The sequence below is a fragment of the Electrophorus electricus genome, chromosome 25 (genome assembly GCF_041902795.1).
Source record: "Electrophorus electricus isolate QZ-2024a chromosome 25, ASM4190279v1, whole genome shotgun sequence".
NCBI classification, from domain to species: Eukaryota; Metazoa; Chordata; class Actinopteri; order Gymnotiformes; family Gymnotidae; genus Electrophorus; species Electrophorus electricus.
Genome location: NC_137521.1, coordinates 7,027,501 through 7,042,571, shown reverse-complemented (window position 1 = coordinate 7,042,571; position 15,071 = coordinate 7,027,501). Strand labels below are relative to the sequence as shown.

Genomic DNA, 15,071 nt, shown 5'->3' with positions numbered 1-15,071 from the left:
GTGTGTTAAGGATCTTCCTCGCTGTCTGAGGGCCAGACCTGTTCACAGAAAGGAGTGAGGACGTCACAGCAGCACGCAGACCTCTGGGTAGCCTGGGCCTGACACACCGCTGCTGGGAGAACCGCGAAAAACAGACAGGACGCCATGGCCTATCAGACTGGCAGAGGAAGACAGGCTCTCTTTTCCTCTCCCTCTGTTTTTCTCTCTCCCACTCGCCGCTGTTAGATCTGACAGGCCGTGTTGAGGCTGCCAGTGTCAGTGCCAGTGCTTTGGATCTCTGAAGGAGGTTAAGACCTCTAGTTACTGTGTGACACCATCACCATCACCCACACACACACCCACACACACACACACACAAACACACACACCCAGACCCACACATCCACCCCCACACACAGACCCACACACACACCCACACATACACCTACTTCAAAATCCAAAACAAGCATCCTTTAACAGCTTCAGAAACAGTACGTGTCTTTTTTTCCCCAAGAAAGAGAAGTGAAATTTCAGATCCTGGCTATTGATCAGACAGCAGCCTGCTAAGCGTTGTTCAAATGTCAGATTTTAATTTCCTCTTTTTCAAGCGGGTGCGTGAGGGAGATCAGATAGGAGCACGTTGTGACAGTCTTTTCAAGGCTCCAGAGCTGCCAGACGTTTGGTTTAGCGGCTGCGTCGTCGAGCCTTTTGTACCATAATCCTTTATTCTGCAGCAAAACCAGGAAGTGGACGCTTTCGGCTTGTTTGGCAAGAGGCAATCTATGGCTCCATTGTGTGGGTGTGAGGCGCGGCTCATGGCTGTTTAATTAGTCCCCCTACATTGCACCCCCCCCCCCCCCCCCCCCCACACACACACACCCAGTGCCATCCATTGAGTGACAGGCTGACAAAATACAGTGAGCACAATGCAAGAGGTCACACTCACAGAGACAATGGAGCCTGGAGAGTTACAAAAGCAGTCCATTAACCTACTGAAGACTCTGTGCAGCCATTCAAATCAAACCACGCTATAAGGTAAAAACTGTCTGCCCCCTTTTGTGTGTGTGTGTGTGTGTGCGCGCGCGCGCGCGCCTGTGTGAAAGAAGCCAATGTTATATACATCTGCTCTCAACCTTTATATGTTTTGTTTTTTTCAATTCATGGTGCCAGTTCGCTGGGTCGACATTTAACAGCCCGCTGGATGCCGTGGTTCTGTGTTTCTCTAATTTAGGAGTTTATTCGCCTCTTGCAGGAGCCACGGCAGCGCGCTAGCCACAGCTCTGCACGTGCATGGTATGCTCTCTATACGCACAGAGGGACAGGAGAGGGAAGGTGGGCGGGGGCAGGGAGATAAAGCTCTATCTCAGTGTTCCTCCTGCTCTAAAACACAGCAGAGTTCATTTACTCAGCAGTCTCTCTCTACCACACTCTCCGTTTTTATCTCTCTCACGCGCTCCGTATCTCATTCTCCCTCTCTTTCCCGCACTCTCTCGCTCTCTCCATCGTTCACTCAGGGTCTCCTGTCAGGCTGCAGGGGAGAGGTGGAATTGTCAGAAGTGATGGATGACTATCAACCTTCTGCTGTCTTCCTCTCCACTCCTCCGAGATTTACACAACCGCCGACTACCAGGCATGAAAACCAATCTTTCTTTATATTCCTCTCCTCTTCCGTGCTCCCCCTTTCTCTCTCTCTCTCTCTCTCTCTCCCTCAGCTATCTATCCATCTATTTCCTCCCTTGCTTCTTTCCTATTCTATTATCTTAAGCCATTTTGTCCACCGACGAAGGACTGGGAGAACATCATATATCTATGCACCCAATCAACTCAGCTCGTGTGCGGGTAGTTGTGGCGAACAGCCGGTGACATGTTTTGGACGTGGCTATAAATCGTGAGCACCTATGACAAGCCTGCTGCCCCCCCTCACCAACACCAACACCAACCCCAACCCCACCCGACCCCACCCACCCGCAGTCATCCGCAAGCTGCAACACGACGACGACGCATCTAAACGTTGTAATTATAACACCGGAAAAGGTGCCACTGTGGGCTAATTGTGCTCTCAAAATAGTAATTGCTTTATTATCATGACTATTTTGGCGAGTGTAATGATCGTTAGAAGGCATTATGTTAATGCAATTAAGCTGTTGCATTATTGTTCTAGCCCTCCTAATTGGGGCTATCTCACAGGGCACATTCCTTAAACACACGCACTGATAGATTTAAACTGTGCTTCGAGAACGAGGTAGCAAGGCAAAGGAGCCTAGATCAGGATGATACTGAAAACACACACACACACTCGCAAACACTCATGACACAAATAATAATATAACATTCTCCCTGGAGACTTTAAATGTCACCAAATGTTACCAAAATGCATGACAGAAGAAAATAAAAACAGACTGTAATGCATGATAATGAACATGAGTAGTTCAGGCGATGTGGGCACCCCCTCTCCACGTCTGCCACAAACAAGCAATAAACGAGACATAGTGGCTACTGCAGTCCAGCAAGCAGTCCCTATGCGCAGCAGAGGGGCGGGGACTGTCACCTCCGTCACCCTGACGTCAGCAGACGTCACGCACTTGTGATCTGTGGCTGTGCATGGGACGATCTCAGGTCAGTGCTTACTTCCCGGGACAGATCTTAAACAGCCCTCGCACTCCGTTACCTGCCTGTTGAACAATCTTACCCTGCCTTGACCAGACACCGGCACGTTTCCATTGATATGGTAGAGTTCATTAAATACTAATGGGATTGCTGGCGAGACCCATATTACTCCTATTGTGCTGGTGCCCGGGATTGTTTATTTATTTATTGGCTGTTGACTTGTCTGTCTATTTTAAAGTCAGCAGGGTGAGATAGAGAGTGATTACCCAACAGCCCACAGCACATCCAGCAAATTTAAACTTGAGTGAAAACTGAAGAACACCATCACAGGGGCTTAGAGTGTTCTCTTTCTATCTCTGTCTCTCTCTCACACACACACACACACACACACACGCACATGAGGTGAGATGCCTCGGCTAAATGCTTTCTGAGGTTATTTTTAACTGCTCTCTAGCTAAGTCCACTCCCTGTCAGTGGGCTAGTCTACTGGGACACCTCTGCCCAGATGGAGAGGAGGGAGGGGGGAGGGGAGAGAGAGAGCAAAAGAGAGAGGGAGAGAGAGAGAGAGAGAGAGAGAGAGAGAGAGAGAGAGAGAGAGAGAGAGAGAGAACACATGCATGAGTTTGATGGCTTGTCTCCTAACACACCAAAAATCCTCTCTTGACCTCTGAGTGACCCACGGGCACAGGTATTGCCCTTTCACTGTGCCATGCCTGCACTGCCATGTGATATTCCATTCTGCTCTGCAGAACTTCAAATCCCAGCACCCTCCAGGCCAGCAAGCAGGCAGATGGGCGGCAGAGATGGCCAACCTGGCTGTGTGGCCCGGCCAGCAGGTTAGGTCAAGTAGTTTTACTTTCCTTAAAATTCCCCACTGGTGATGTTTGAGGCAAACACAAACACATTTTACGGCAAACATGTGAGAGTCAATATGTTATTCAGCTTTTTTTCCTCAATCTGCGATAATTACAATACAGCCTCCCGGCCATAACTGACACAGCGCCAGTTCCCCCCACAGGCCAGAGAATGAGTCACAGAGAGATAAATAATGCAGCAGTATGTGTGGTCGGTATATGTGTGGTCTCTGTGTGTGTGTGTGTGTGTGTGTGTGTGTGTGGGTGTGTAGGTCCTGAGTGAGTGAATGCAGAACAGGGCTATAAATACACCTCTCCAGGACAGTTCACACACTGCTACAACCACCAGGTGTTCTCCAACGCTTCTACAGTCCACATGAATATGCAGATTCAAGGCAGAAAAAGGCAAATAAATAAAAGTGAGTGGATACGTGTGTGCGTGTTTGTGTGTGTGTGTGTGGTTGTCCGTCTGTGTGTTTATGTGCGCACGCCGAGATTTCCTGTGCTCACAGGCGCTGCTGGCTTTTCACCTCCTCCATTTTGAAGCAGGAGATGATGGATCTGGCCTTCTGTCCTGCTGCTGTTGGCCCATCAACACCAGTTGAAATGAGAAAATTGAAGTGGGGGGCTGTTATTGCCTCTGACACACGCAGTGGACGGGGGGGGGGACAGGCTGAAGGAGCAGGAGAGAAAGGGAGAGAGGGAGAGAGAGAGAGAGAGAGAGAGAGAGAGAGGGAGAGAGGGGGAGGTGAATTATGCTACAGCACTGTTACTCATGCCCATTTTCCTGTCGCTCTCCCAGGCCATATGCTTCTACAGCAGTGCATGCACCATCCGCCCAGCTCTAAATAACACGCAGGCCAATATCAGGCCAAAATAGCTGGGGGGTGGGGTGGGGGGTGGGTTATGAGCAAGCCCGAGTCAAGAGTGGCAACAACAAGGGCATCACAGGTCAGGCAGCAATGCTGCGTAGGCAGGAAATGATGTCATAGGTCAGCGGGAGCGCCACGCGGGGCCCGGCGACCTCTCGGCCCGAGCGGATCAGCAGGAGTGGTGGAGAGGTGCAGCCTGTGTGCACACCACTGCCTCTGCAGAATACCAACGGGCTGCGTGGAACCCTTTCAGCAGACTAACGACCTTATTAATTAACCAGCGGTCGACGGACTCCTTCTTCTTCTCTTTAACGCCTCCGTCGCTCGTCAGACCGTGTCTGTGGGTGTGGGTGGTTTCGCCCCCATCTGTTGCGGTGTTTGGGCATCGTGGGCTGATGATTTGAGGAGCTTTTAAAAAGGTGGGGGGGGGGGGGGGAAGGAGGGATAGAAGGGAGCACAGAGAAAGAAAGAAAGAAAGGGGGGGGGGTCGTCACCTGTGCTTGCTTGTCACCTGGGCTAGAAAAAAACAACAACACCATGGTGCCCTGGACTGCTGCTCCTCCACTGCTCCACCATCCCTAAAGCTCCACCGCCGCCCCACCGCCCCTTCAGGGCTGCTCCTGCGTAGCGAGGTGTTGGAGGCTGCTCGGGACAGCAGGGGTTTGGGCGTGTTAATGCACGTGGCAACCTTTGGAAAGTCACATTTAACGGAAAGTGATGGCTTTTCCTGCAGCTGACTGATTAGAGTCTGATGAACGCGGAAAACATCACGCCTACCATCGATTCCCGGCGCAAATGAATCAATACAGCACCAAACTGCGCACACAACAACAACAACAACAACCCCCCCCCCCCCAAATCTGTGCCCTGCATGCGACCAAACAGATCCTACAAACGCATGTCGCAGTTAGCAGGAGAGAAAGGCCTTGAAGGACGAGCCTTAAAGCTCCTCTCATTTCTACCAGGGGCAACATCCTTCTGGCTATTTCCATTTACATGAGCCAGTGTTCCTGGTGAAATCCCACTAACAGTGGAGGCTTAAAGAAGGCCCCCGTTTTCCACGCCTCTGGAGCAAACCGAAAGCCCTGGGCCAGAAAGAGCCTCCCCACAGCACTTTAAAGGGCCTTTGAAAGATGGCTGTCCAAAGATAAAGGTGCCTGTCTAACGCCACAGACCAGCAGCGGCAGTCAGCCTGTAAGGGCAGTGTGGGGTGTGCGGTCCCTTCAAACATGGCTGGAATCACTGTCCTGTTGGCTCGTGTTAAGAAGTCAAGCTGGCCTGGAAACAATGTGGTTTTGTAAATTCCCTTCCAAAAAAGTAGACCCGTGCGTGTAATCTTTGACTTTTCCTGTCATGTGAATGGGAAGGCTTGCAAGGTTAGGTCTGAGCACAGGCCGCCCAGGGATTCACATTCTCCCAAGACCAAATTCAATGTTAGACCTCACTATCGATTTCTCTATAAAAGCCAAAGCAGGCATGAGGTTGGATTACCTTCATCATATTAAGCGAGCGCTAAGAGCAGCATATGGGTTTGCTAATGGTGGTATGCTAACATGCTCCAGGGAAGGTCAGAGATAAGAGCTCTGATAACAAGAGAGAGCAGTAGAAACACATAGTAATGTCTTTAGCTCCGGGCTAACATTTTAGCATGCCAGAACCAGCCGTCAAGCTAGCCATAATCAATTTAGCGTCCGTTGCGCTAGGTAGAGAGAGTTGATAATTACAGTATTTACTTAACATTTTGAGTAAGACTGAAATATCAGCTGTAAAGACCACATCACATAAATGATCAACAGTTCATATTACTTTTAATGCCGAATACATGTTATTTTAAATGTGGCCTAGTATAAAAAATTATACTGAAACCTAACTCGCCAGATTACACACACACACACACACACACACACACACACACACACAATGTGTGCGTTCGTGTTTTTGTTTGTGTGGGAGAGGAGGTAATTTAGATGCAGGAGGAAAGCCTATAAAGATGATAGAGTGAATATCATTCCAGGAGATCAAATTAATTAATCCACCACCTGGCACAACGCAGATAAAACAAGAATGCGAGAGCAAATAGTACAGCAAACAACACGAAATGGAGTGAGGGAAAGAAAGAAAAACAACAAAGAAACAAAGACAGAAAGGAAAAGAACATTATACACGAGTTCCTAAAAAAAGAAGGGGGGGGAAATTGACATCAAAAGGTATAGTGAAATGTGAGTTGCCATAGTGACTAGAGAAGGTGTGCCAGTCACAGACATAATCACAGGAGCTGGTGAATGTAGCTGTCTGTGTTCCACAGGCGAGAAGACAGGCCTAGCACCATCAGGCTGTCTCAGACTGTTAAAGAGACTCGCCACAAAGCATCTCGAGATGCAGTCCTGGACAGCAATTATTTGGGCTGGCAAGGACAGAGAGTGCGTGTGTTTGAGGAAGCCTGAGCTTGGCCCAGCCCTGCAATGTGTGGGAAGGACAGGCATGCCTCGGCCTGACTGAGGTCCTGTCTAACACAAGTGCAGGAGTGGGACTCCCTGTAAAGAAGCCCGCTGCACACCTCAAACAGCCGAGCATGCGTGCGTGTGTGTGTGTGGTGTGTGTGTGTGTGTGTGTTGGGGTGGAGGGTACTGGTGCTGACTCCAGGAGATCAGAATGATGGGACTGGATTCACCCTATGTCAGTCTAGAGGGGATTACTACCTAGGTGACCCATTTCCCTCACTGGGCCTTTGTGTGTGTGCAGAACTGCTGAGACACAGGTCCACACATATGTACACAGGCACGTACACACACGCGCACAATCATGCACGCACGCACACACACAAACATACACACACTAGATTTCACTTGGTCAACAAAAGATAATGAGAGGATTCAGCCATTTTGTTGTGTGTATGGGCTGGAATAGGCACGGGTAGGGATCATCCTGGATTTGGCCTTGGCCACCGCTGAAACGATCAGCGCGGGTGCGGCTCGTGCATACTCAGCACACCGGAGTCAGAGTTCCCAGTCAGATCGGTCTGCTCCTCCTGCACGCCGTCTCCTTAAAGGCAACATGCGCAGGCAATATCTGCTTGCCATGTTATACACTGCGTCCTTCCGACTGTAAATAAGATCTCATTTATCTTGCAGTATCACTTAAATACTAAAGTAAACGAATTGTGGATTTGAAGAATATGAGCGAGCGAATGAACCCGCTAATGGCAATTCTGGAAACATCGTGGTTTCATTTCCATTAATGAATTAAAAGAAGCTTAGCGCTTCCCCGCCAACACACTTTACTGCGTGAAGGTCTTCTACAGAGCACGCATTTCATAGCCATTTCATAGCCATTCCAATATAACCCACAATTCCATACTTAATTCATAAATTCAATACTTAATTAAGTAAGCCTGATAAAATCATAAATACATTTGGAAAATAAATCACATTAATTTCTCGAGTATTTCAAGGTCCATTGTTTTCACATTTTTTCTAAAACCTATTTGTTTTTAAATTTAGCTTGCAGTTTTCAAGGTTATGGGTAACACACCTTGAAATTTCCATTGCATACATATTCTAATAGAATATATCTGGGGGTTGTTTCGACATTCTTTCTTTTCCTCAATAACAGAGTAAGTGTGGGAAACCAAAGCCCATTTAACAAAACACTACCCCAAGGAGACTGGCACTGAAGCAGTCTGTCAGAAAAAGTGTCACTAATTGCAATTTGAATGATGATTCTGGACCACTCCTGCAGAGTAATGCTATCAAAGCATCAAAGAGTGCAAGGCTTTAAACTTCATTCTGTACAGCTAATTCTATTCTTTACAGCTAAACGCAAACGTGCACTTAAGTGTACCATTGCCTGAATGGATACTAGCCATTCTAAATCTATTACTAGCTATGTCTTTGTATGAGCTTTGTACTTCACGTGGCTGTTTTTCTGATGTGGTCTGAGCCAAAGTCTAAACACCACCCCACCCCCTCCAAAAACCCCATTCTCTCGCAGACGGACTTGCTTCAGCACTGACATTAAACATTCTTAAAGACTTGTCTTCTAAGTTAATATTTTACCATGATGGGAATGCAAATGAAAACATGAAATTAAATATCAATATGTATATAATGCTGCTACCTTCTCTAGCTTCAAATGTGAAACCTGAGATGACATTCATTCCTCAGCTGGGCCATTCAACGGTAATGGGAAAAATAAGACTTCCCTTGATCTGTCCTTTGGCGTTCGCTTGCCGATAGCTTGGGCAGAGCGCTAGCACATCAGAGCGCCGAGCGTCCTGTATGGAGAAGGGGCGGGCAGAGAAGGGCTCAGGAGAGTTCTAGTCAAGGTGATCCAGCACCCGCTGGAGCTGAAGACCTCTGAAGAGCAGGACTAGGACCTGTGTGTGTGTGTGTGTGTGTGTGTGTGTGCGTATGTGTGGGCAGGCTTCACCTTTACGCGTCGGGAACAAAAGCAGCCAGTGAGCGGGGGCCGCGGCGTCGGACTTTAGCTTGATTAAATGGTCAGTGAGTCGGAAAAGCGCCCTGATGTGATCCGTGACCTCTGGCCAAAATCTTTTTTTATGAGAAAGATTAAATGAAAGCACCTTCAAAAGGAACCGCAGGGACAAAGTCAAGTTAGCCTCTCTGGAGGAGGACGAGGGGGAGGAGAAAACACCATCAAAGCAGGGAGGTAGGCTCCACAGTGCAGGAGAGTTATCCAGCAGAGGACAGTTATCCTCACCACAGGCTGGAGGTGCCTGATACGCCAGCTCCGCTCCTCCTAGTATTTAATACACTACAAAAACAGCACAGCCCCTACTGCGATCCTGAACTACTGGCATCTTTGGGATATTCAAATCAGCAAGGATACAGTTACTCCAACACTATATATACATGCGTACTGTATTCCGACCTGAACTGACACTGCAAATGTTTCCAGTAACACTTATCCACAAGTATCCAAAAATAGGAAACCATGACACAATTAATCAGATGCTAATCATAATCTAGCAACTGACTGAATAAATACGGCACATGTTTATTGTCAGGCATCAAATTTTAGATTGAGTCACCGTCCCTTTCAGCATTCATCATTACCAGTGAGCCAAGAATGAGTTTATGGGGAATGGAGGAAGAGTTTTGACAATTCATTTACTAATGCACAAGCGTCAACAATTTCCTTTAGTAAATCATAGTTATGAAGCAGCACACCCTTATTTACTGCTGCGCTCCAAAATTACAACAAAGGCCATCTCAGATGTGACACTACACCCTCCTGCAGTGAGTTTTCGTAGAATTCAATTAATTGTAAAGCAGCTTTAGACAAAGACAGGTAACATGGGCCTGGATCTAATAAAGTGTGGTCTTACTTATTCAATCATTTATGCCAATTGTGACTCGCGCTTGCTTTTAGTGACAAGCGCACCTCTTTTGGAAGATCTTAAAATGTTCTACTTCTGCGTATTTCTGTTCTGTGGTAAATGGTGCATAATGCATATTTTCAGAAACGAAAAAGTGGTCTTTGTTCTGTGGGATGCTGAAATGGCTACTTTCACAATTCAGCACCATTTTAATCAGTGACAATCCAATCACAGGCATTCTTATAGCAATCAGAAAGAGAAGGGCCAGGACCAAGAGAGAGTGTCAGAGAGAGAGAGAGAGAGAGAGAGAGAGAGAGAGAGAGAGAGAGAGAAAGAGCGCTACAGCATTACACACTTTCCTATCTGGCAAGCTGCAGGGACCCAAATCATGTCTCTATGAAGTCTTGATTAAAACGACTTTACAGAGTCAAATGCCGTGAGTGCACAAAACACGCAATTTATCGTTACAATTTAAGCAAAGAACACCATGCACAAGATGTCAAAGCTTTGTCAAGGGATTATGGCAAAGAATTTAGACTCTCGGAATAATCTCTCCTTATCATTCAGCATTCAAAGTAGAACAAATTGAAGTCCGACGTCAAAGCTGAGATGGTAGTTCGGAAGATCTCCGCTGGAGCTGCAGAGTGAGCAGACAGGGCACAGTGCTCTCGCCACACTGGCCTGACACTCACTCAAACGGCCAGAGGCTTGTTTCGGGTGTGCGGCCGTGGTACAGATATGCGGTAGGATGAGCTGCAGCTCTGACACACACCGGCGCCATAGTCCAAGGCTTCCATATCCAGACACTCCAGAAGGGAGTGATGGTGCCTTTGAATGTCACATGACTTTAGTTTTTGCTTTTCTCGGGCGACTGTTTGTTTCATTTTTTCCGAGCGAGCGGCAGGACAGCTGATAGGAGCCGGCTCCTGGGGAGGGAGGAGATTAGAGATCTCCCCTCTCTAGCCCTTTTTTCCTCTACCTCTGTCTGCATCAAGGTTCCCCTTCAGAGGTGCTGGGCTCTCCCGTTGGGGAAAAGAGCTAGTCTCACCACGGCAACAAGCCTGAGCCGGCCAAATTCTACACGGGGCTTTGCCAAACTCCACAGCCTCATTACTAAACCTTCCCACTGACTGTCATAGAGTGTGAGAAACCTCTTACTTGGCCGACGAAACCCTCGAATGCTATTTTCTCTCTCACTTCCTTTGTTGTCTCTCTCTGTCCTTGCTTGCTCATTTTTTCGCTCTCCCTTTCACTTTCTCTCCCTCCCTCCCTCCCTCCCTCCCTCTTCTCACTGCATGAAGGAAAAATGTGACTTTCATGGATCAGGAGAGGAGCTGACTCAAGCAGTCCAGAGCTCCAGCAAGCCACAGGGACGGTTGTCCTCCTGCGCGGCCCAGGCCTGGCTCGCTGGGCTGGGACCGGGCATGTTCGGAGCCTGCCTGCCTAGAGCTGTCATGGTCTGGAGCTTGTGCCATTATCCCTGTGACTGAGGACCGACTGATCCACCTGCTCCTGCTTTATTGAGTTGGATAAATATAATACCTCACTGCCATCCATTAGCTATTTATACCACAGACCCTAATGTGGGCTTTTTTTTTTTTTTAGGCACGCATTAGGGTTAAGAGGGCTGCACCAGATCACTATCTGTTCGGTATCTGCATCAAACTTTCCCGGACGGAGGCCAGCACGCTCTTCCAATGCGCGGCTGCAAGGCCAACGTCAAAGCCTATTAACAGATAGCGGGCCGAAGCTAGGCAGCTAGTTTGGCATCTGGAGACATTTGCGCAGGCTAAAACTAATGCAATCAGCAGAACTGTAAAAAAAAAAAGAGCTTTCAGCAGCAATGCGCAGAGCTGGTGCCTCTGGGACAGATGTTCTCATGTAGCAACGGGAAAATGTGAACCCTGGTTAAAGAGAAGGGCAGTAGGAGTAAACAGTTTGTGTCACGCAGCCTGGTTGTGTGTGTTTGTGTGTGAGCGCACGTTAGCCTGTGTGATTCATAAAGTGAAAGCTAGTTGATTTTAAACAAGGCTTTCTAGAAACATCTGCACCTGTCTGACTGCACACACAAGCCGTACTGTGAAAGATGCATATGAAAATGAATGCTCATAATAGAGCTAGGACGCAAGTGCGATTTATATCTTGACCCAGCATGCATAATGAAGCTGCTTAAATACACAGCGTTTGTGAAACCAGATGAATGAATCAGTTATAATTAGCAGAATTCCTCTTTGGAAGTTTGGGTCATGTGTGCAGACTGGCATTATGTTGCAGATGGCAGGGTTTGCCCAAACAAAGGGAAGAACAATTAGCTTAACGCTGTAGCTGTGATTAGCAAAATGTGTGTTTGCAAGCACTGCTGTCACAGCTCCCTTGGCCACCCTCCACCCGATAACATGATCTTTGTGGGCGGGATTAACTACCTGATTTTTTCCTCTGTGGCAGACACAACCAATCAAATTGGCTCTCCTCCACTCCAGGAACCCAGGATGATTTGATCCTGTACAATGGCGGCTGGGACAGGTCACCTAGGCACGAATGACGTCTTATTTACGTGTAGAGTGGCCTGACTGCTTTGTTAAAGTAACAATGATGTGATAAAATCAAATAAAAAATTGGGCTTTGATGTCATGTGAATTTGCTGAAACTGTAATGCTGCAGATTCTAATAAAGAAATTGCGTGTGTGTGTATGTGTGTGTGTGTGTGTGTGAGAGAGAGAGAGAGAGAGAGAGAGAGAGAGAGAGAGAGAGAGAGAGAAAGACAGAGAGACAGAAAGAGGAAAAATAGATAAAGAGTGAGTGACTATGTGTTCACAACAGTGAGGATGGAGACAGTGAAACTGGGGGGTGAGCCAGACCCCAGGAAGCCTCCTGATATATGAACTCAACCCAGGGCTTTCCTAATGAGATCCTCAGTGCTCCATTTCTCAGTGTGTGGAGGAAAAACAGATCCTGCTCCACAAACACCAAGTCTGTTTAGATCAGGGCTAACGCTCTGCTCGCAGCCACCCCGCGACAGCTTTCAGCAGAGCTGAAGGGCCTGTGTTTGTTTTTGTGCGTGTCAGAGGGTCAAGTTCTCTCTCGCTGTCTTCCTGGCTCTTTCTCTCTCAGTGGATTTGACAGGTAGGGAGACAGATCATCGGAGCACGACGCCTAACAGTCACCCCCTTCTCCCTCCAAATACACATGCTCAAAGCCGTTCGGCCTCCGCCTCATCTCCAGACATCTGCCTCCTTGAGGCCAAACGCTGCAGGCCTTGAGAGAGGTTCACCAACCGCTCACCGCACCAAGAAGCCTGAGCAACCCCAACCTTGTTTACTTGCCGTGACTAAAATGGGTGTCTATGTGGTCGATCATTTCTGGTGAGGCGTTTGTGCCGAGCAGGGCTGTGTGTGCGTTTGTGTTCATATACACTATATGGACAAAAGTATTGTGACACTGACACATTACACCTATAGGAGCTGTTATGAAACCCCATTCTAAATCCATAGGCATTGATTTGGAGTCGGTCTGCCCCTTTGCAGCTATAACAGCTTCACTCTTTTGTAAGGCTTTCTACAAGATTTTGGAGTGTGTCTGTGGGAATTTTTGCTCACTCATCCAGAACAGCGTTTCTGACGTCAGACACTGATGTTGGACGAGAGGGCCTGACTTGAGGTGTTCGATGGGGGTCAGGGTTCTGTGTGGGCCAGTCCAGTTCTTCCACACCAAACTCACCCAGCCATGCATTTATGGACATGGCTTTGTGCACTAGGACACACAAGGCCTACCCCCACAAAGCTGGAAGCATACAATCGTCTAAAATGTCTTGGTATGCTGAAGCATTAAGATTTCCCTCCACTCCTCCACTGGAAATAAGGGGTCTAGGCCAACCTGAAAAACAACCCCACAGCATAATCCTTCCTCTGCCAAGCTTTACACTGTGCTGTCAGGAAGGTGATGTTCTCCTGGCATTCACCAAACCCAGACTCGTTGATCAGACTGCCAGACAGAGAAGCGTGATTCATCACTCCATACGTTTCCAGGGTCCAGCGATGGCATCATTTACACCACTCCATCCGACCCTTGGCGTCGTGCTTGGCCATGGAAACCCACGCCATAAAGCTCCGAGCGCAGTTTCTGTGCTGATGTTAATGCCAGAGGAGGGGTGGAACTCTGCAGTCACTGAGTCAGCAGAGCGTTGGCGCCTCAGCACTCACCGACCATGCTCTGGAACTTTACGTGGTGGAGTCGCTGTGGTTCCTGAACACTCCCAATTGTCAATAATACACTCACATCGGATCATGGAATATGTAGGAGGGAACAAAGCTGACTTACTGCAGTGGTGGTGTCTGGTTACAGTACCACACTCGAATTTAGTGAGCTCTTTAGTACAACCCATTCTTTCACATATGCTTGATTTCATACATCTGTGGCAATGGGACTGAATGAAACACCAGAATGACTAAGATGTATGTCCCAATACTTTTGTCCATGTAGTCTCCATGGAGACGAAATATCTGCAGAAGGAACATCTGACATGTTTGACCTTGTGAGGAACATCTTGTGGCTTACAAAAACTGAAACTTTCATTTGAAAACCCAAGTCTTAAATGTTCTTTTGGTTGCTAAAGTTAAGATCATGATTTGGATTGGGTGTAGGTGTAGTGATAATTAGTTACGGTAATCATTATGTCAGTGGAAAGTCCTTACAAGGATAGTAAAAAAAGACTGTGTGTGTGTGTACCTGTGTGTCACTGCACCTGCTGTCAGTACTGGACATGAAGCTGACAGTTCGTTTATGTGGGATTAGGCTGGGAGGATTTCCACTCACTGCTGCTCCGCCGAGATGCCCTTGGACAGAGAAAGGACGTGCTCAGAGTCCTGACACAGCCACCACCGCAAGCACCACAACCCCTCCGACGCACAGCCCCCCGACGAACCACCACAACCCCCCCACCCCGACCCAGCAGAAGCTCAGAGGGAGCGGTGAGCTCGGTGGGAGTGGTGCTTAACGGCGGAGCGTTTAAAGCACAGGGGGCTCTGCCAGGGGCTTTGTGGCGCGTGACGCTCAGCAACTCTGCGTTTCATCAATCTAGCCCGCCTCCAATGGCGACAGTCCCGGAACGTGAGGCCAGCTTTAACAAGCACAGCTCCGCCGTACCTCCATACATCTCCACCCAGCGGCATGCTGCAGGGAACAGTGGAGCGGAGTGAGGGCACGTGGGGTACGTGTTTCCTTACATACCTCCGTCAGTTCTGTCTCGCTGGGACACCATGCTATTTGTTGAATTTTCTAATGCCAAAATAGTGACAGGTCCATTTCTCTCGGGTATAGAGAGATGTGACGAGAAAGAGGCAGAGAGAGAGAGAGACAGAGACAGTCAGACGCAGAGAGAGACAGTCAGAGGCAGAGAGACAGAGAGAGACAGTCAGAGGCAGA

General features: G+C 48.2%; 1 protein-coding gene across 7 annotated transcripts in view; it reads right to left on the bottom strand.

Annotated features, from left to right (window-relative positions):
* agbl4 (AGBL carboxypeptidase 4) overlaps positions 1-15,071 on the bottom strand; it is a 250,132-nt gene that overhangs the window by 168,962 nt on the left and 66,099 nt on the right. The window contains exon 2 of one of the 7 annotated variants that reach the window (XM_081707273.1): positions 14,376-14,482. The exons of the other annotated variants lie outside the window; for them this stretch is intronic. Within the exon in view, the coding sequence (XP_081563399.1) occupies positions 14,376-14,411 (36 nt within the window). The 5' untranslated portion in view covers positions 14,412-14,482. The remainder of the gene's footprint in view (positions 1-14,375; positions 14,483-15,071) is intronic. 7 annotated transcript variants of the gene reach the window in all.